This window comes from Amblyomma mixtum, chromosome 3 (assembly GCF_055824585.1).
Source record: "Amblyomma mixtum isolate Tamu chromosome 3, ASM5582458v1, whole genome shotgun sequence".
NCBI classification, from domain to species: domain Eukaryota; kingdom Metazoa; phylum Arthropoda; class Arachnida; order Ixodida; family Ixodidae; genus Amblyomma; species Amblyomma mixtum.
This window is the reverse complement of record NC_143014.1, coordinates 271156589-271179021: the sequence shown is the minus strand read 5'-3', so window position 1 is coordinate 271179021 and position 22433 is coordinate 271156589. Positions and strand designations below refer to the sequence as shown.

Here is a 22433-nt window from a genome sequence, read left to right as displayed (position 1 = left end):
AATTCGCCGGAGAGCTTAGGGTGGCCCCAGAATAGCAGCTTGCGGCCTCCGACCGGCAGCATGATGTCCCAGAGCAGCTTCTCTGCAGCTTCCACTGATTGCAGTGTGCACACGAGAACATTTTGCTCCCACACGGGCCACACTGCAAGCCCCACACTTGCGGCATCCCCGAGGATGCTGCGAACGGTAGCGCCGGCTTGTCCAGGACCTAAGGTGGCCTTCAGGTCGATGGTTTCTCGTGGCTTAAGCACCGTAATGATTTCGTCTTTCCCGATGCGGGGCATGTGTTGCGGCCGCCACCGGGGCTGTTTTGTTTGTTGCACAGCTGCATGTTGCGCGTTCTCGCCCTGCACATGTGCAGAGCGTCCCGCCACCTGTTGCTGGCCGGTGTCCGTGTTGGCGTCCCTGGAGGCCTTAGTCTTCTTGCGCCGCGCCATATGCGGACCATGTCTTGGAGGTATTCCTCCTCGCTGGATGCAAGCACACTGATGCGAACTTCCTCCCTCGAGCCCCTGTCTACAAGCGGCTGGAAGAAGATAATGAGGGTGCCTTTTGGGGCCGTTAAGCACTACTGAATTTGTGCAACACCAACGCTTGGATTTCGACCTAGCATCTCGTCCAGTATCTGGAAGGCAATGTTTCTTCACCCTCAGCATCGTTCAAGCATGGTTTTTCCTGTCTGCCAAATGGCATCCTTGTGAAGAACTTTGCCCCCAATAAGGCTGCATACCTCCTCGTTGTTCGAAACAGCTAACGAGAATTCTGCAGGCTTCGAATGACGAACCAACAGCTGGGCACCTCGGCTTTACCCGCACCCTAGAATGCATTCAAGATAATTACTACTGGCCATGACTGTCTGCCGACGTTGAGCGTTACGTCAAAACATGCTATGAGTGTCAACGACGGAAGATGCCACTGATCAGGCGAACTGAACTAGAGAAACCCATACCACCACTGAGCAAGCTCTTTCAGCAGATTGAAATGGATCTTCTTGGCCCTTTCCCAATGTCATAATCAGGCGACAAGTGGATCATCATGGTGACCAACTACTTGATCTCACGCTGTGCTGAAGGAAAATCTCTGCCGAGTGGTACTGTGGCGGAAATTGCGAAATTTTTATTGCGAAAGCAATACTAGTTGCACTTTCAGCCCGTCACGTAGCGAGGCCGGTAGCTACCAATGACCTTTAGCATGATCCCCTGCTGTGACGTCATGCCATCTGCCGCAAAAACCAGGGGCCCAACTCGCGCCTTCGCGTAGCGAGGCCACAGCTACCAAGCGCGGCCTAACTCCCGCTCCTGCCGCGGGCGGCGTGCTTAGCGGTCTGACGTCATGCCATCTGCCGCAAAACCGGGCACGCAGCATGCCGGCGGCCAGACGTTGCAATGCCGCCTACCGCGAAGGCATCGCGCTGAACGGGTGGTGGCAATCCTCCCTTCCTGTACGGTGCGGGTGTCCACCGAGATGACAGAGAATTACTGCGTAATTTCCTTTCCTCAAAAAGCGCCGCGTTCAAAGGGCAAGGCATCGCGCCGAACGGGTGGTGGTGTTCCGTGTACTGCCTGGCAGCGCTACAACACGCTGTCGCATTCCGCTCCTAAAGGCGAACCTTAAGTGTCATTAACTAACTTTGATAACATAACCCTTACTAAGAGCACCACCAAGACAGACCACAAGCCAACCTAGGCGCAGCCAGGGGAAATTGCTTTCGCAATTTTTCGCAAATTGCTTTCGCAAAAGCCTCAGCCAATTTTTTGTTGAGCAGATCCTTTTGCACCACGGTGCACCAGAAGTTTTCATCATGGATAGGGGAACAACAATTACGGCCAAGCTTACCCAATCCGTTCTGAACTACAGCCACACAAGCCATTCCTAAACTGCTGCATGCCTCGCGCACATCAACGTACTTGCAAAGTGCCTGAACAAAACCATTGCTGACATTCTCGTTGCGTATATGGAAGCCAGAGACGACCTGGGATGCTATCCTCCCTTACTCTTGTTTACAATACTGCTGTGCAGGAGACCACCCAGATGACACCGTTTAGGCTCGTCCACTCATGATGAAGGACAGAAGGGTAGAAACTAGGTTGGCATGGTGTCATGGTGAGTACCAGCGCGAAAGAGGGACGAGAAAGGAGACAAAACAAGTGCTGACGGACACTATTCACAGCAGACTTAACTCGCACATTTTTTTTTTACCTGGATGATGTCGTCATCTTTTCTAGAGGCTTTGCATCCTGCCTGGGTCACCACAAGCGAGTCCTGCAGTTGAACTTGAAGAATTGCTTCTTTGGCTTGCCATCTTGGGCCACATTGTCTCCAAAGATGGCATCCTTCCCGATCCTACCAAACTGCATGCGGTCGCCAAGTTCCCTTTACCAACTTCGCTGAAGGTGCTGCAAGCTTTATGGTGTTTGGCTCTTATTTCCGCTGTTTCGTCCGCGATTTCACTTGTATTTATCTCCCTGGCTGAGCTCCTTGCCAGCAAACCCAAACTCTCATACTGGACACCCACCTGTAATGTGGCCTTCTCCACACTTCGGTGCCTTCTAGTGTCACCTCCAATCCTCCAGCATTTTGACGGCAAGGAACTCACTGAAATGCACGCTGATGCCAGTTGGGGGAGGCTTCGGAGCTGTTCTTGCGTAACAAAAAAGTTGGTTTATAGGAGTAGGTAGTTGCAGATGTGCTCCATCTTGCTTGTTGGATGTTACATTTACAGGAATTTGACATTCAAGTCATCTATCGGTCTGTCCATAAGCATTCTGATGCTGACACCCTCTCCATCTCTCTACTGCAATATGACTTCGACTTCACATCTCTTGCCGCAGCGATTCCTGTTCCCTCGACGTAGCCAAGGTGCCGTCTGAACAATGCCAGGACCCTTGGATCATTTCCTCGCTCTACTGTCTACAGTGTGTATTGATTGATGGATTGATTGAAGTCTTTTATTCAGGCAAGCTTAGTCTGATGGGGCGGGACAAAGGGCAGTTCACTTTAGCCTGACAAGGCCGCGTCTCCCATTACATTGCTTCTGTGTCCCAGACTCTCCGCTCTCAACCCCACCACTTTGCCACACAGAATTTATTTATTTAACAAATACTGCAGGCCCTAAGTGGGCCCTAGCAGGAGGGGTGAAAAGAATGTAGTATTGTGGATATTAATTCATCGTCAGAACCGCACGAAGCATAAGTAACAAGCAAATTACTATGAGACATGTTGAACACTAACATGGTGTCTTTTGTGGCTGAAATTGTCTTCACAGCGGGTGCAACAGGCTGATTGTCATTCCAGGGCACTGCCTTCCTTGCCGACCCTCAGTGTGCCCATGCCAGGATGTTGAAGACTTACACACGCCTTTGACTCTGCTTCTACTGGTAAGGCATGTTCCGCTTTGCCCGTCAATATGTTTACTCCTACCTGGAATGCCTGCAACACAAAATCCCTCCCTGCCATTCCACCGTTCAGCTGCAGCCCTTGCCCTGCCCCATGCTACCATTTGGCTACGTTGGCATCCATATCTACGGGTCACTTCCCATCACTTTGGCTGGAAACTACTGGGTCTTAGTGGTAGTAGACCACCTCACCTGCTATGTAGAAGCCTCCTCCTTGCCATCTGTGTCTGCGCAAGAGATTGCGTCTTTCATTCCCTGCAATCTTGTTCTGCGCCATGGTTTACCTAAACAAACTTCTGATCTACTGGAGTCACATCTTCCTCTAGGACACCATATAATTTCACTTTCAGCAATGCCACATTGTTAACTGCTCTAGAATGGCCTACCACCCTCAAACCAATGGTATAATTGAATGGTTCGGCCGCACATTGAGTGATATGCTGGCCATGTACGAGGGGGACCCGAAAATAACTGGAATCGTATTTCTGCACATTGTGTACTCGTAGTATGAGATAGCACCGCTAGAGCGCTGTGGGAGGACCTCTCCTGAGTGTTATGCCAAGTGCCATCAACCAACAACGACGGCATGTGGTTTCTCTGGCAGTTCTGTATGTGTCTGTAGTGTACTTGTGACGTGAAGAAATGGCATATTGTCACAAAGAACCTGCAGTTGTGAGGTTTTGTTTGTTACTTGGCAAGAATGCCGCAGAAACTGCTGTGACGATACAAAGAGCCTACAAAGAACATGCTTTCAGTAGAGTGCATGAGTACAAATGGTTTGTTAAGTTTAAAAGGAGAAAATTGCTTTTGAAGATCAGCCCTGTTCCGGTCCTCCTTCAAGTGCACGAACTGAGGACATCACCAAAACGGATGGTCTCATAGCGAAGAACAGTGCTGAAGCAGTCAATGTATTCGAAGACTATCCGAACAAAATCATCTGAGGCGATGAGTCATCGTGCTGTGGGTATGATCCTTAAGGTTAACAACAGTCAAGTCAAGGAAGTCACCTGGCTTGCCTCGTCCAAGAGAAGCTTCTCAGGTCAGGAGAGAAATTCCGGTTATTTTTGGGTATTTCGCCTCTGATCACTGAAATTCAAGGGGGTTCTTCTGTTGTAACATACGCCTACAGCACCGCCAACACCACAACAGTCTTCGCCGCATTTCTTGCTCTTTACAGACGCGAGCCCACCTGCACGATGATAATGGTACCATGGATACCAAGCTCCCTTATTGCCCTGAGGTCTCTTGAGTCCATGACCCTTTCTCCAGCAGCCACATATGCTGAAGAATGCCGTCAGCTTTCCTGAACTTTTACAACTCGGGACGACTATCGCTAGAAGCACCTTCAGGACCCCACCAGTTCTACTCCATCCTATACCCCAAACTTACTCAGGGTGGCTTTGCGTTATCCGCCAGACCTCTACTGCAAAATACATTATAACCACTTGTGCCACAACAGGATATACATTGTCGCTGGTGTGAAACAGTGTACGTCGATCACCTCCAACTTGTGCATATCCCCAGAGTCAGCAGGATGCCTCCTTTTTCATAGGGAGGTAACTGTAGTGTGGTGGGATGTTAGCACCGCTTGCTATGAGGTGAAGAAGTTAAGAGGCATGCGGCGGCTGGAATAAACCAGTTTGCCTGTGGCTGTTGTAGATGCAATATCATCTACACTGGTGACCTGGAACATACACAGCAACGCTGCACCCCATGACATTTCCCAGGCTCTGACGTCCCACGTGCCCTCTGTTGGCGCCTAAGCTGTCCGTCCTCTGCCATTCTGGGAGCACAATCCATATGTATGGTTCTTACAAGCTGAAGCCCTTTTTCGCTTGACGAATGTTACCTCCCACCAATTATGATTAGGCCACCTTCAAACCTCGCTGCCTGCCAAGGTCACGCTTGAGGTCTGCGACATCCTGGCAAGTCCCCCAACTGTGGATTCGTATGGCCACTTGAAGGCAACCATTCCAATATGCACTTTGCCATCCGACTGCAAGTGGCTGTAGCAGCTCCTTTCTACATCAGATCTTGGCAACTGGTGTCCATCGCAACTTCTGTGGCACATGCAGGGCCTGCTTGGCGACCACACAGTAACTTTTGACACCCAGCTCCTTCAGGTGCTCTTCCTTAAATGCCTTCTGCCTTGGGTGCAGGTGTTACTGGCGACTGTCACCAACACGCCACTTGCTACTTTACCCGACCACACGGACAAGATGATGGATGTCACCATGCTTCATCAGGAGCCACCCTCTGTGGCATGTGCTCATTCCCCAGCTCTGCACGATCCACTGTCACCAATATCAGCATTATCCACGGCATTTCTTCAAGAACTTGCCGAGCTGTGCAATGACATGTGTCATCTACAAGACCTCATTTCGTTTTTAGCAAGGCGTTCCTAGTGTCCGCTCCCATCCTCAGCGGCGTTATCCACGCTGTTTTGCAACAGCTGCTCCTGTTCCTCCTCACCACCCATCTTTCGTCGCACTGAGGAAAGTCATAGCGTGCCGCACTGCTGGTATCACTGATGTTTTGGCACTGTTGTGACTCTACCCCCCCCCCTAACTCTCTTTGTGTGTTCCCGTCACATCTGTATCCACATAGGCCATTCCCAGAGGCAGTGCGTGGTTCTGCTAATGTGGTCCTTCTCCGTGCATGCGCTCCCATATGACCTCCTGAAAAGAAAGGTGGAACCGAACTCGAGGGACGAATACGACTCCTGGATTCCATGTACCTCCACTTCTGCCTAACTGCCATGACGTGTTTTTTCCCGAGTTCCCCTTAAACGGCACCCATCTCAGCAGTATTGACCCTGCGACCTTGTGTGTACAACCGTCAGGGTGACATGACTCAACGCCTGCTGCCACGTGCGGAGACGAGCGTCTGCCATTTAACCGCGCCTGGCTCTTTTGTCAACTGTGCGGGTGACGCCGCTGCAGGTGTTCGCCTTTGGGCGTTTCCTTGAAACAAGATATGGGATCCACCTGGCCGGACGGGACACTTCCGAGTATCCAAGTGCCTCAGCCGAGGAAGACGATGAAGCGGGGTGACGCTGCTGCAGGTGTACGCCTTTGGACATTTCCTTGAAACAAGATATGGGATCCACCTGGCCCGAAAGGACACTTCCGGGTATCCAAGTGCCTCAGCCGAGGAAGACGACGAAGCAGGGAACGACCTTAAGGAGCACCCGGACGAAGTCCCTTCGATTGGTCGGAAAAGGCAGGAAGATCTCGGGAGGGTCTATTTAAAAGCGCTCGACACGTTCTTCAAGGAGCTATTCCCTGAGCGATTCCCTCAGCATGTCCTTGAGACTTCTCAGCTTTTACCCAGTTTGTCATTGCTTGTAAATAACTTTGTAAATATGTGAATACAGTTTTTCCTCCACTTCTCCTACTCCCTGTCTCCGGCCCACATTCCTTCCTCCGTCGGCACAGAGGTGGTGCTCCTGGACCCGATGCCTGGTGGAACACGCTACTAGCCCGGCAAAACATAACAGCACTGCTGTGCAGCGTTGCACACGAGCCTGTGCATAGTAGGGAACCGTGCTGAGGAATCACTAATGGTGATTACTGGTTCCCCGGACAATCAGGTCGCCTCTTCTATATTATCGACTCCACTAGCAGACTGTGGTTCTGGTTGACACAGATGCTGAGGGCAGTGTACTCCTGCCAACGCTGTGGACCATACTGTTCCACTGCTGCATCATCTTCAAGCCGTGAACGGTTTGCGGATGCCAGTTTACAGAATATGATCACTTCTCATCAACCTTGGTCAACCTTGGTTTACACAGGTCATTTCGTTGGCTATTCTTGGTTGCTGAGGTCAGCCACACCATCCTGTGAGCAGACTTTCTCTGCCATTTCTTCCTCCTGGTTGACATGGCATTCAAGAAACTGCGATTCGAGTACCGGAGTCTCTGTGACTGGCCGGCCCTCCCTTTTCCACCCCTTTGCCTCTAGGATCTGCCTTACCATCGCTTCGCCTTATGAGGAGCTGCTGAGCAAGTTTCCCTCCTTCACAGTCACCCCGACTGTACAAATTCTGTCAGGCACGACGTCGTGCACCGCATTATTACCAGTGGTCAACCAACGCATGCCACAGCTTGTCGCTTCTCTCCTGAAAAGATGCACATTGCCCGCCAGGAGTTTGAGCACATGGCAGAGATTGGCATCTCCCGGCCATCCTCCAGCTGTTGGTCGGCCCTTCTGAACATGGTCCTTAAGAAATCAGGTGACTGGCGCCCCTTTGGGGATCACCACACCCTCAAATTGACCACTCATCCTAATCGTTATCCCTTGCCGAGTGTGTAGGACTTTACGAACAACCTATGTGACTGCCTCATAATTTTGAAACTTGACCTTCAAAAAGTGTACCACCAGATTCCGGTTGCTCCTGACAACGTACAGAAGACGGCCATCATGACGCCTTTTGGCCTTTTCGAATTCGCAGGGGTGACTTTTGGCCTGCGAAATGCAGCGCAAAGCTTCCAGCATTTCACTGACGTCATTCTTCGAGGTTTCCCCATCCCACCACATACATCGATGATGTTCTCATCACTAGTTCCTCTCCCGCCGAGCACTTCAGTCATCTGCATCTCGTCTTCGATCGTTTTGCTGACCACAGACTGATTCTTAACACCGACGAATGTATATTTGGTGTCTCATTCTTGTCAATCCTCAGACGTCAAGTCGCGACCCACAGTATTCAACCACTTCCAGACAAGGTCAAGGTATTCACGGACTTCTCCCACCTGGACTCATTTTGTCAGCACGTTTCCTTGGCCTCGTCAACTACTACAGGTGTTCCATTCCTGGATGCGCTGCCCTTCTGCAACCACTTGAAAGTTTACTGCTGTTGGGCAACCCAAAGGCATGTGCTCTCACCTGGACTGAGGCTGCCAATGCTGCTTTCATTGCTGTCAAGGAGTGTCTTGCCTTTGCCAGCCTTCTAGATAACCCGGCGCACGATTCACCCACGAGCGTCACGACTAATGTTTAAGGTTCCACCGTTGGTGGCATCCCGGTGCAGTTTCTTAATGGCGAATGATCTCCGCTTGGTTTTTTCTCAAAAAAGGTCTCATCTTCAGAGCAGCAGTACAGTGCTTTCAGTCGGAAGCTGCTTGCGGGGTACATTGCCATGAAACACTTTCTTTCTTCTTGGAAGGCCGAAATTTTGGGATCTTCACGGGCCGCAAACCACTCCCATTCTGCAGTTATTCACATCGACCTGGTTGGGCCACTACCATCATTGCATGGTTACTGTTATATACTCACCATAAATGATCTTTACGTGCTAAATGAGCCACCCCTATAAAAGACATCACTTTGGAAACTTGCCTCTGCACTCATTTCCACATGGATCACCTGTTTCGGTATGCCAGCGGAACTCACCACTGACTGCCAGTTTGACCCAGCTTCTCGGCATCACCCACCTTTTGCTCAGGAGGTTACACCATCAGCTGAAGGCGTCGCTCATGGCTTACGACCTTCCAGAGCACTGGGCCACCACTTCCCTGCCAGTCGCCTTTTTAGGCCCTTGTACGGTCATCAGCGAAAACCTCGGATGTGCCCCTTCTCATCTCATCTATGGCACATCATTGTGTCCACCGGCTGGTTTCGTGTGCCCACTTGCCCAAAGCATCGTTTGTCCTTCTCCTGGCATACCTTACGTTGAACATCTAACCACTCTCCTGTCCCGTATCTCCACCCCTCCGACACACGCTCGCCAGTGCAAACCGACCTTTGTCCACCGCGATTTGAGAGACAGCACCTAAGGTTTCTTGCGTGTGGATTGTGCTCGCCTTCCACTTCAGGCACCTTATACTGGACCCCATCTCGTCTTTCTGCAGGGCGACGAAGCTTATATGCTGCACATCAACGGTCACTACACCAATGTCCCCCTTGACCAACTAAGGCCTGCCCCACGTCGACAACGCTGTGCTTCCTTCGTCAGCTGCCCTTTTTCACCTCGCTGGAAGACTGTTCACTGGGACGACTCCATCTCCTGAGGGGGAGGCCCTGTGGTGACGTGTTAGCGTCATGCACTATGAGGCAAAAAGTAAAGGAAGAGATGCGCAGCGGCTGAAATCAGTTTGGCTGTGGCTCTTGTGGAAGCAACATCTTCTACAGTAGCGTAGCAGCCAGCCATGCTGGGTCAGTGCTGTGAAGAAGACGACGACCGCGAAACACAAGGGATGCTTGCAGACTGAGCATTTGGCTTGAACTGTTGTTCGGCATTGCAGACTATGTAGATCGAACTTGGCCAGAACCCCCTCTTACTCATTGTGTTTAAGGCAGCAGAATCTTGTGCTATGCTTTTGTACCTTCTATAGAGGTAGTCAAACTTCTTAGTGAGGAATGTAACTTGATTCTTTAGCTGCTTAGCATCAGCAATCAAAGTATGCGGTGTGAATACCTGCACAGCATGGTGGATGCAGGGCCCAAGTACACACAAGAGTGAAAATGACTCAGTGCAAATAATTTTTGCAGCTGAAGCTTCAGAAATATTTTGTAAAAATCAAACAGCTTTAGCAGACCAAAGAGACAAGAAAAATCACAACAGTAAAAAGCAGGAGGGCCACAGAAAAAAAGCTTGCACTCATCAAAAAGTAGGTGCGAGTAATTCCAACAGAGGATCACAGTCGGGTTGGCATCAGGATGAAGTAGCATTTGTAAACAGTAATTTATCTAAGCTGCATGATAGCTGCCCTCTACATAAATGCTGTCTTTTGCTTTCTTTCTCATTGTAAAGTCCATTCCACAGTCGCAGGCTTAGTGACATTTTGCCTGCTTTCTTTGTGCAGATTGTGCTGTCCAGTCAAAATTCCCGACCTCTTTGTCATCCTTTTGTCTCTGTTCATACCCTTGCTTAGTAAAGCCTCTGGAAGTCACAAAGGTTATTTTTTCTGACACAAGCAGTTTCAGGTGGAGACGTTTTTAAAAAAGCAATGAATCGTGGAAAGAAATTAAGTAAAGCAGAGGGCCAAAAGAGCAACAGAATGTGAAAAAAAGGACAACTAAAACCAGGTGTGGGACTGTAGGCTACATTGTTTGCAAAGGGTTAGCGAAGCCCAACTTGTTTCACCTCTTCATACAAGGCCGGCTTACACTAAGATCTTTTTATTTATTTGGTCAGTTTACCCCTAAATGCCCTCTTTGTGCCTTTAGGGTGCATACGGATCAAGAACTCCAACAAAAAAGAATTGTTTACGTTCTGGAAGGTTGCTTCTATGAATGTGTAATGGTCAGTTTGCATTATGAGAGTGGAATCGATAGGGCAACAGTGGAGAAATTGATGAGAGTTAGGAACAGCTTAAAAAAATCGAAATGTTCTTTCAAATATTATCACTGACATAGTGCCCTTCATGTCTGGCAAATATTTCTCCTTGCACAGGTGGCAGAAACTCTAAACAACACCCATGCGGCACTGGGTAAAATGGGTTGCATGTTCGACCTGACATATTGTCATAATGGCCCCAACTGCTCTCAGCTGATTACTGGCCAGTGATTGATCTCTCTCTGATGATGCCCCAGTGTATAATCGTGCACCTGTTGTAGTGGGCCTGCAGTGTGTTACAACCATGAAAAAGTTTGGCACTGACCTGCTGCTCACTTTTATTGCTGGAAGACCTGGTACTGCTGCAAGAGGAAGCCCCAGAATAGTCGCTTAGCATTATTTGAAAGTAGTTATTGGAAAGTTATGTGAATATTCTTTTCATAACTCACCTCTTACCATGAAACACTATGAATGGGTTGCCACCAGACCTACCACACTTGATGAGCTAGCTTGCTTGAGTAGATATCTGGCTACGTGCAAGTTTTTATTTACCAGGGCATTGTTTCAAGAGAGTTCAGACTAAATTAACAGCATTCCTATCGATCTGCTGTGCCCACTGAGGTGTGCAACACCTACAGAAAGGAAATATGGCTGCGTGCTCAGAATTCCTCATATAAAGCTCAAATCTGAAATTTTTCACGTGACAGCGAGACGCTGGAGCTCCTAGTGATTCTACTCCCTGGCTTTCCCGCATTTGTTTGGAAGTTCCATTCACAGTCAAAGCTCCATGATACACACAAACAGTTTGTGCGTGATCATTCTTAAATGCTACCAACCATAACCAGTCCTTTTTGATTTTCTTCCTCTGTCTGCTTAGTTTAATTTAGCTGTAATTTGTTGCTTCTTCCAAATTACCTTTATTTGCTTAGCACAAGTATCTTCTTTCTACTGTCATCTATCCTTGCCCTTCAAAAAATGAGCCCACTGCAACTCTTCCAGCCCTCAAGTCTTCATTACTCGCACGTGTTTGCTGTGTGTGAAGTGAATTCAAGTTGTTGGGCTGTATTGCTTGTACAAAACCTTAGTGTAGCATTCCTCAAGGTAGAATTTGTTTGCTTTTCCTTTCAAAATGTGCATGCTGCCTTTTGACTTGCTTTGGGAGGGCAGTTTACATGGCAGCGGTGTATGCAGGTTGTTCTGTTGTGTGTTGCTGCATTGTTGGCTGGTCATTTCATGGAGTTTTTGTAATGTGATGCTACAGTTGCTTAGTGTCAGCCACTTATTTATGCTATCTGCCTGAGGATGTCTTGCAATTATTGTGCTGTGGTGCTGATGAGTAGTGAAGTGGTGAGACAATCAGGTGCTTTTCCCTTCAATCCTTTCAGTGTTAGGATTTATTTTAGTGATGCCACACAATCCTGCATAGGATTAAGTAAATGTACTCAATATTATACTGACTGTGTTGTGACCAGTATATTCTGAGCTGCACCGCCTTACCATGAATGGCACAAGCTAAGCTAATAAGGACATAGCAATGGGTTCTGAAGGTTTTAACTTGCCTGTGCTATGTGAAACACTTCTAGTACTACGCTCTTAGTACAGTGATATTTAGGGGACTGCACCAAGGTGGAGGAGAATTTTGCTTAGAAAGTAGTTGCTTATTGACATCCTACAGAGCGTAGCCATACAGCTGTATAGGAAAGCTATAAAGCTTTCTTGGGAAGCTTTCCAGTTGAATAAAATTATGTCCTGGTTCAATAATTGAGCCCTAACCTCCGCTGTACTGTGACAGCCATTCTACAAACTAAGGGGTGGCAGTGTGTCCGTGGTAAAGACTTGAAACCAAACAATGAGGCACACAATCCTCATTGCCCATGTGCACCCAATGGATAACATGAGGCAGCTTAATAGCCAAGCTGTCTCTGTGCAGCTGGAGGCCTTTGTGCCTGACGAAATCACTACTGCACTGTAGCACTAGACATCTACGATACGGCTGTGCTGGAGTCACTCACCACTACCACTGAGCATGAGTGCATCGCTGTGCAGACATTCATCCCGCTTAGTAAGGAGTCTTATGGCGTCATTTGTTGTGTCAACATAGCATTACGGACGCAAGTTTGCCTGTAGTCGTGAAGGCAGCGAAAGAAGGCATCGTATTTCTTGGGATTCATCGTCTGGGCAGTTCACGTTGCATCAAAATTGTCTTCCAAGGAGACTGTTCCCCGTCGCATGTAAACGTTTGCACCATTGTACCTTCATGAAAAAGAAGCTTTTCACTGTCATTGACTAAAATTTATGGGCGGAAAATCATGGTGGTCGTTGACCAGGCTAGTGCTGGAGATATACAGAGTGCTTTTTTTTGGGATTCTTGTAGTATATGTGCCTGCTATTTCAAACGTATGCAAGACAAACGTGTACCGTCTAGAGCATTCAAGGTCATGCCCTTCGCACATGAATAGGTCACTGTCTGAGTGCTTAAACAGTCCTTTATCCAGTTCATGCTTAGAGAAAAAAACAACATCAAGGCGCTCTTCTGATACCTAAATACACAGGCTTTTGCGTACTCTTCAGAGCATTCAAGGTCATGCCCTTTGCACATGAATAGCTTACTGCCAGAGTGCTTCAACTGTCCTTGGTCTAGTTCATCCTTAGAGAAAAAAAAACATCAAGGCACTCTTCTAATACCTAAATAGACAGGCTTTTGCGTACTCTCCAGAGCAGTCAAGGTCATGCCCTTCACAAGCCCTTCACACTGAGTTTTTCAACAGTCCTTTGTCTAGTTCATCCTTAGAGAAAAAAAAACATCAAGGCGCTCTTCTCATACCTAAATACACAGGCTTTTGCGTACTCTCCAGAGCATTCAAGGTCATGCCCTTTGCACATGAATAGCTTACTGCCAGAGTGCTTCAACTGTCCTTGGTCTAGTTCATCCTTAGAGAAAAAAAAACATCAAGGCACTCTTCTAATACCTAAATAGACAGGCTTTTGCGTACTCTCCAGAGCAGTCAAGGTCATGCCCTTCACAAGCCCTTCACACTGAGTTTTTCAACAGTCCTTTGTCTAGTTCATCCTTAGAGAAAAAAAAACATCAAGGCGCTCTTCTCATACCTAAATACACAGGCTTTTGCGTACTCTCCAGAGCATTCAAGGTCATGCCCTTTGCACATGAATAGCTTACTGCCAGAGTGCTTCAACTGACCTTGGTCTAGTTCATCCTTAGAGAAAAAAAAACATCAAGGCACTCTTCTAATACCTAAATACACAGGCTTTTGCGTACTCCCCAGAGCATTCAAGGTCATGCCCTTTGCACATGAATAGCTTACTGCCAGAGTGCTTCAACTGTCCTTGGTCTAGTTCATCCTTAGAGAAAAAAAAAACATCAAGGCACTCTTCTAACACCTAAATAGACAGGCTTTTGCGTACTCTCCAGAGCAGTCAAGGTCATGCCCTTCACAAGCCCTTCACACTGAGTTTTTCAACAGTCCTTTGTCTAGTTCATCCTTAGAGAAAAAAAAACATCAAGGCGCTCTTCTCATACCTAAATACACAGGCTTCTGCGTACTCTCCAGAGCATTCAAGGTCATGCCCTTTACACATGAATAGCTTACTGCCAGAGTGCTTCAACTGTCCTTGGTCTAGTTCATCCTTAGAGAAAAAAAAACATTAAGGCACTCTTTTAATACCTAAATAGACAGGCTTGAGCAAAAGACTTTAGATGATCTGTGCTTTGTTGAACTGATGGCTGCACGGACACAAGTGTTCTGCTCTTCCCTTCCTCTTCCTTTATCCTCATCCCCATGTGCAGGGTAGCAAACTGGGCATTGCCTGGTTAACCTCCTTGCCTTTCCTGTCCTCCTCCTACCAGGTGGTGTAATTGGGACGGCTAGCAGGTGGCAGGGCGAGGCCGAGTGGATCAATTTGAATTGGGAACGCTGTTATTCCAATCCGCTTTGTTGCTGTAATGCTGTGCTCAGGTAGGTGTCAGTCAGCAATTACTCCCAACCTTAAACTTTATTTGGTGGTAGAGCTCCCAGCACCTGCACTGCAGCACACTTATGAGCTCTTTGTGGTGCGAATTTTTGGTTGTGTCAAGGGCTTGCAACAGATGGCTAGTCAGGTGCTTCCTGCTTTTTATGAGTATTTTACATACTGAAGGCATCTGGTTGAATTTCGATGGAGGGGGAATTATAGAGGCTCGTGAACTGTGCGATGTCACTGCACAGTACAGCCCTTCACTGCGGCGTTCCTCATGGCCTGAGTCGCTTTGAGACGTTAAACCCCAATAAACCAAACCAAACTTCCCAGGATTTTGCAAAAAGTGCATACAACTGAGGAAGTCCATTGTATAGTGATGTCTGTCACTGTACCAGCATATGCTTGGTAGAAACTGGCCCGGCAAGGGTCACTGTTTATGCATGGGAGCTAATGCAGGTATAGCTGTTTCATTCATAGTGATTACAGAGCAATCTGATATTTTAACACAGGTACAAACCCTGTTATGCGGTGTGATTTTCAGGCAGTTGTATTGTTGAAGGTAGCATTTCATGCGTATGTTATATGTAGAGCTAGGCCAGCCCAAAGTATCTATATGTGTTTATCTATACAAAGTACACATTTGTTTGAAATATCGCTTGTTATAGTTCAGACTAATGTATACTTTTTTTAACATGTAGTTCATGTTCTGCCTTGCTTTTTAATGTGAAATGAATGACTATACACCTTGTTACCTTCAGTGGGCACAGTTTAGCATGTTTTGCTAATATGAAACACTGATTTATTCTGGGTAGTGAAACCCACAGTATCGCTGTGCAGGGAAAGCATTTCTGATGTTTGCCACGACACAGCTTGGAAGATCTCTACGATTCCTTTTCCAAAGGCGATGCGAAATCCATCTTACAAACTGTCGGTAGGCTATGTACCTGTAACAACTGCAAAAAATAGTCACTTAAGTAGAACAGAAAACTGGGCGAGTTGGTGAAGGTTCAACATTATGTACAGCGCGAAAAACTAAGACAGGGGAAGAAACACGCAAACAAACAAGCGCTGACTATCAACTGAAAATTTTATTAGGAAACTCGTGGTTACATAGGCTTCAACCCTGCACGCGCAGGCGCACAAAGCCTGAAACAACAAAACAACAAAAACAGCAAACCAAACCACACGTGTGTATTAGCCTCATTGCACTGCCGCAGTACTATCAATATAATCTGATCGCCACATCGCGCATTCCATGCGTTGCAAAACCTTCGGTGGCGTTACACCAGGTAGAACTGGATTATATTGATAGTACTGCGGCAGTGCAATGAGGCTAATACACACGTGTGGTTTGGTTTGCTGTTTTTGTTGTTTTGTTGTTTCAGGCTTTGTGCGCCTGCGCGTGCAGGGTTGAAGCCTATGTAACCACGAGTTTCCTAATAAAATTTTCAGTTGATAGTCAGCGCTTGTTTGTTTGCGTGTTTCTTCCCCTGTCTTAGTTTTTCGCGCTGTACATAATGTTGAAATAGTCACTGCGTCATGATGGTGATGTGCAAAACACAAAAAACACTGTTACAGGGTCACACAACCTTGAATTGATTTTTCCATTAGTTGTTCAATGTAAGTGGCAAGTGCCTGAACTGAGGTGCCAGGCTAGATATATCAACAGTAAGAGAGTATGTAGTGATATTGTGTTGGAAGCTATATTTTCACTGTTTTGAGCTTTGCTGTCAGAATTGCCAAAATTCCAACCACTGTGCTCAATCTTGAAAACTTAGTTCATATTATGCTGGCTGCATTCAAACTGGTATTGGTGCAAGCGAATGGCGGTTCAACTAGGTTTGAAGATCAATGACAAATGTGGAGTTTATTGCCAGAGACGAGACATAAATGTCACCATTGAAGCTCATACAGGAGTGAAGTATGGCAATTAAGCAAGTGCCTCTAGCATATATGATTGAACATGCAACATCTAGTTACCTGTGGATCTCTGGTGCGGTGACAACGGTCGGCCTGTCTTCCAGCAGTGCAAAGTATGCAAGTTGGAGTACATAGATGTTAAGGCACCATTGCACAAACATGTTGCTGCTTGTGATGCACTGTGAACTCTCCGGGATACGGCTGCTACTTGTGGCATTTCATGGCAGCACACTGCCTCCAATGCCGTGTCCATTGTGCGATAGTAGTCACAGTCACAACTATGATAAATGTTATATACCATATTTACTCGCATAATGATCACACTTTTAAAAAAAATGATGCAATTTTAGCGGTGTGATCATTACACGGGGTAAATTTTTTACAAAAAATTTTTGAGCACCGAAAACGCAAACAAGTTGCACGCAGGCAATCCTTGTCACACGGGCCTGCTACCCACGGTTACGCCGCCAAACGCGGTTATCGCGAACCAAGCTCGGCGATCTCAGTTTACGTCGTTAACCGAGAAGGTAGAGTGTGAAAAGCGCACGAGCTGGCCCACTTCAAGAACATACTTTCTTCTCACTAAATCATGTTTCAAGAGCAGCGCATCAAATTAGGCAGTGTGTATAGTGCTGCGCGACAGTGCTTTTATGCAGCCTTCGATCTCATCCGATGGCGCAGCGACAGCGTACAACAGCAATGTCCCACGGCACTCAAGCTACGCATTTGACCGCCGTTACGCCGAAAAATGTCCAGTCCCTGCCACATTGTTGATGTACTTAGGTGACACGTTCGCAATGCTTGGAGCACTGGATTCCGCGTGCTTACCATGATGGTGCCGCCCTCGAGCAGCGGACGACGGCGCTCTGTGCTCCCTAGTCGTCGCTAGGCCTAACTTGTGTCGTATTGAAGCCACAGTAGACGGCACTTTTGAATTGACCAATGCTATAATGAATATTCTACTTATGGTGCTGCCTTACTGACAACCTAATTGTTCCAAATTAAAAGAAATGTATACAATCGATTTCTGTGACGCCTTAGCAGTGGAGCTGGCGTGCAAGCAGATCGGGTCACTCGCGCTGCAACGGCAGCAGCTGCTACACGGCTGCGAACGTAAAACTAGCTTGTATTGCAGTTATTACTCCTACCAGCAACTCGGTACAGGCCAATGATCCTCAAGGATGATTCGTTTTTGACGTTCCGATATCCCAGGGATTATTATTTAAAGAGAACAAGAAAGTTTAGATGGATCACCGCGTTACTTCGTTCATTGCAGCGCAACCCAGAACGGTGGCGAGCCTTGTGACAATGGCGAACCATGATTCGAGGTAACCACAGTTAAGTTTGGCATCCGCGATTAAACATAACCACATTTAGACTGCCCGTGTGACCGCAGGTCAACCAACAGGCAGCTGCCGCTGTAACACTGACAGAGCAAGATGGTCATCTGCATGTGCCATCTCTCAGACAGATGGCTAGTACAATCGTCAGCTAGACTCGACATCGTCGACAAATTGCAGCGGCAAGTTCGGGGCGTGATTATTACGCAGGGAATAAAAGAATTGAATTTTGCCGACAAAATTCTGGGGTGCGATCATTACGCGAGTAAATACAGTATATATTATTATTATTATTGCAGCACGCAGAACTGCACTTGCAAGCCGTTTTGCACCATTAAGCACGAGTTCTCGAATTAGTGCACGCTTGCCACGAAGCATGCGGTGAGAAGTGCAACATCGTGTGTTTCACGGAGCACGGTCAAAGAAACCAATAGAGGTGTGCGAATGACATGCTGGAGCGGTAAAATTGTACCCCTGAAACATGCAAACAGTAAAGTCTGCGGCACTATACATGTGAGAAACACGTGCAAAAAGTTCAGGGAGAAATAGCATCCAAACGGCAGGAGGTGTGCTCACGACAAAATATATACAGATTCTTTACATAAACAGCAAAGACCGACCTACAGCATGCAGGGTTGCATGTGCTAGTGGCCGCAATTTTTTGTCCTTCGCAATGTTTGAGTGGCAATGACTGACAAAATGGCAAACAGAAAGCTTAGAAAGCCACTGCTAAGCCACTTGGGACTGCCCGTTTGATGACTCCCACCGTGTTTTGTTGCTATTTCATGTTTCATTGAAGGCTGTGCAGATTGCTCTTGTAGACTCTCATCACACAGACTTTAACCCCTCAACTCTGTCTTTCAACTGGACGGCTCCAAGGGAAGCAACACCTACTCACTCTGGTGACCATTATGTTTTACTAAGGCATAGCATTCAGAAAAGGTGTCTCCAAAATGGACAAACTGCAGTATTCCTTTTCTTAGTTGCTTAAAAAAAACACAAAATTGTTGGGTGCGTTAAGATGTTCCTGACTTGTGTAAACTTAGTAAAACTTCAATGGTTCGACATCCTTTAAAAAGTTATTTATGGTAGTAAACTGAAATGTTTAGAACCTGTGTGTATGGAAATGGGACCTCTCACTTTGTGTAAATTATCAACTTTGTATTGCTGCTCCTTCATGCATGTGCACATTTTCATGCTATGATTTGTTCCCTGTCACGTGTGATGTGCCGAAATTGACAGCCGCAGTACTTCTGTGTTTGCTTGTTTTCAAAACGTGCAAAATGCTGCGGGTGTTACATAAATAAATCAAGCAAATGTTCCGGGCCTTTGTCAGCTTATTCAAACTTTAAATTTCTTGACATGCTTTAAGATAGTTATAGTTGGAGGTAAACCGAAATGTGTGCCTTGTGAGGACAGTGTACAAATTTTAGAGCTTGTGTTTATGGAAGTGAAATTTTTTATGTGGCATGAATTGCCAACTTTATGTTGGTGCTCCTTCATGTAAACGCACATTTTTATACTATGCTTTGTGTTTGCAGTTACTTTGTTGTATGACAAGGGTTGAAAATTTCAATATTTTTAGTTTTTCCTATTTGGCTACAAATGTTTTTTTCAAAATGAATTGCTATTTCACTGTACTATCGCGCTCAATATGAGTTGCAACATGCAGTCATTGACTGGGGCTCGTTCCGTGGTGTGCCTCCTCTAAACAGTTGCTCGGAATTCTGGGAGAAACTTTTTCCTGAGCGGGGGTGCTGTTGTTTCCTGGAACAGCAGTTTCTCCCTGAATTCCGAGCGTCTGTTTGGAGGAGGCACACCACGTAACGAGCCCCGGTCGATGACCACGCGTTGCAACTCATATTGAGCGCGATAGTACCTGCTCATAATTTGTCCAGCTCCTCAAAAGAACAAGGGTGGTGCAATGTGCAACTGTAGTTTCGTGATATACTGTGAATATGATGTATTGATCATATTATGTCAGGTGGAAATAGTTAGAGAGAGAGAGACTTTAATGAATACAGGAGAGGTCTGCCTGGTTATTAGCCTAGCATGCTACTCCAGATGAGGATGAAAGAAGAGGGTGAAAAAGAGAAAAAAGGGGAAAAAAGAAAGATGACATCAAGCATACTCAATACTCATGCACTCACTAATACATGATTGTCAAAGGGTGTCTACTGAACCCATGTCCCTAAGAAAAACTAAGAATGCTTTTATCCCTTTCGCAGCTGAAGCCGCACCACTCCAGGGTCCAAGGTGATGCTCCAGGTGCACCGGGCTGTCCTGACGGAGCCCTAAAGCACTTAACAGTACCTTGTGATGGGGATTGAAGACTTGGCAGCAACAGATCAAGTGTTGAGGATCCTCGCACACACCACATGTTGGGCACAGAGGGCTACTTGATGCACCAATTTGATAAAGATAGAATCTTAGATCTGTGGAGTGACTATGATAAATTGAGATAATAATAAGGTCCATGGTTATGGTGGCAAATGCAGGTGTGAATCGACACAAGTTAATGGTTCATTGGCATGGTTGCATAATGAGGGATGAATGATATATTGGAAACTGGGTGTTAGAGGTGAACATAAGAAAAAATTAGAAGCATGGGTACGACCAAACATATGTAGATAGCTGGTGGAGGTACACCTTTCAGTGAAGTTGTCAATGGAAGCATTTCAGGACAGCATACTGTATGAACTGCACCTCAACTATGAGATTTTATCTCTAAGTCTGCCATGGAGTCCCAGCTGTTTCTTTGACCTCCTTGAAGTCAGTATTACACCTTGCAGTGCCTGCACCATGCTTACAGCCTTGTAGGGTATGTGTGCCTATGTGTAACTCTTCATTTTACCCTGAGTAAGTGAGGGTTGCGTGCAGCCTCTGAAACTATGGCTGAAAACTAAGGGTATCTCTTGCATTTTCTTCAAATGTGCTGTGTGAAAACAACCACCATGAGATGGCTTGTTTTCTCGACAGTTTGTTGCCTTACCACCAGGTAGAGCATGCGAGGACTCCCATTTTTGCTGTTTGTTTCGTTTGGCACTGGACAGTTACATCTAATAAACTAAGTGACACTGTGCAGGCTATGCCTCGTCCCTCCTCTCCACATATTACGCAGCGGCACTGTGTGTCACCCACGAACTAACAGTGGTTTTTGGAAATTAGCTTTATGAACACCACCAGATTTTGCTACATAAATCAATCTGCTTTTCTTGGCATTTGGTTAGCAGAAATGACCTGGAGGTCACAGGGCCAAAGTACTTGCAGAATTCAAGGAGCGCAAAAGCACCAGCTGTTAATTTAGACCTGTAAAATTGGCCTAAATGTTACGGGTTAGCGCTGCATCGCTCAGCAAGAATATGGAAAGAAAAATCGCTAATTTTTTTTTCCTTATCGCCTCGACAGGATCACGCTGATTTAATACTAATGGTAATAACCGGCGTATAGTATCAGAGAAATGCAAAAACCTTGCAGTGGGCCGTTGAGTTGTGTTGTTTAATAATATAAGGCCATTTTTGAATCACTTTAAAGGGAAACTGCATAGGTTTTAGAAATCAACGAGATTAAGAGGGTCAAATGTGTGAAACTTGCAGGTAAAGCCTGCGAAGTCTTTTTGGGCTAGCACTTGAAATAGTGAAGTAATCGCCGATTAAAATCCGGACGCCCTTCAAGCTTCTCTGCAGCGCACAACGCCAAGTGGGGGGCGCATGATGACGTCAGCGAAGGTATTGGTACATTTCCAACGCGCAAACGCCTGCTTTTAAGGAAAGAACCAACACCACTGAAGGCGAACCCTGCCGAGAGTTGTTTGGCAACGTCTAACGAGTCAGGGCAGGGTGTGGCTGACGACAGCGGTAATTTGAAATCATACCTTCCGTGACGTCACGCTGAGTTTCTCTGCATTACTTTAGTGCATTGAGGAGAAGCGCAAAATTCAATCCTCGATTAAGTCACTATTTTAAATGCTAGTGCAAAAACACTTGGCATGCTTTACCTACAGCCTATATAGATTTGAATCCTTGAATATCGCAAAATTCTCCAAAAAGTGCTGCAGCTGCCCTTTAAGAAAAAATGCACTTTTGCGTTTCCAACTTACGCGTCGGTATCCATCGAGAGCCAAGACTAGCCATAAACCTAGCACAAATCTGGTAAACGAATACAAATATAGGAGAGCAATAGCAACGTAGAGTTTTATCAACTCCTCTGGTTAACAACAAAAGCTATCGTGGACTTGCCGAGTATTGAGCAAGAGTGGCTACTGTTACCCTGCTGGTGATCCAGAATTAGAATGCTAAGAGGATCGAATGCGAGTGACAGTGATGGTGGTTGTTGCGGCTGTGTTAACGTGAGTGCTATTGAACAGAAGAAATATACCTTCTTGGGTGGCATGCAGACAACTGTGCGATGCATTTTCACTGCTTAATAGGGTTTGAATATGCGTTCAGCCTCCGTAGAGAAAGCAATAAAGAATGATGGTACACAGTGAGAGACAATCTCTCCATTGCTATTCACTTGCATGCAA

The 22433-nt window shown here is 46.6% G+C and overlaps 1 protein-coding gene across 6 annotated transcripts in view; it reads left to right on the top strand.

Moving 5' to 3' along the window:
• Positions 1-20970, top strand: part of LOC149354743 (uncharacterized) — a 32378-nt gene extending 11408 nt beyond the window's left edge. For 2 of the 6 annotated variants that reach the window (XM_089583502.1, XM_089583501.1), the window contains 2 exons: positions 3295-3377; positions 9247-13170. In XM_089583502.1, the coding sequence (XP_089439628.1) occupies positions 3295-3377; positions 9247-9405 (242 nt within the window). In that variant the 3' untranslated portion in view covers positions 9406-13170. Of the gene's footprint in view, positions 1-3294; positions 3378-9246; positions 13171-14538; positions 15614-18707; positions 18811-20136 lie in introns of those variants that run through there. The other 4 variants (XR_016291383.1, XR_016291382.1, XM_089583503.1 and 1 more) reach the window with 4 other exon arrangements.
• The last annotated feature ends 1463 nt before the right edge of the window (positions 20971-22433 follow it).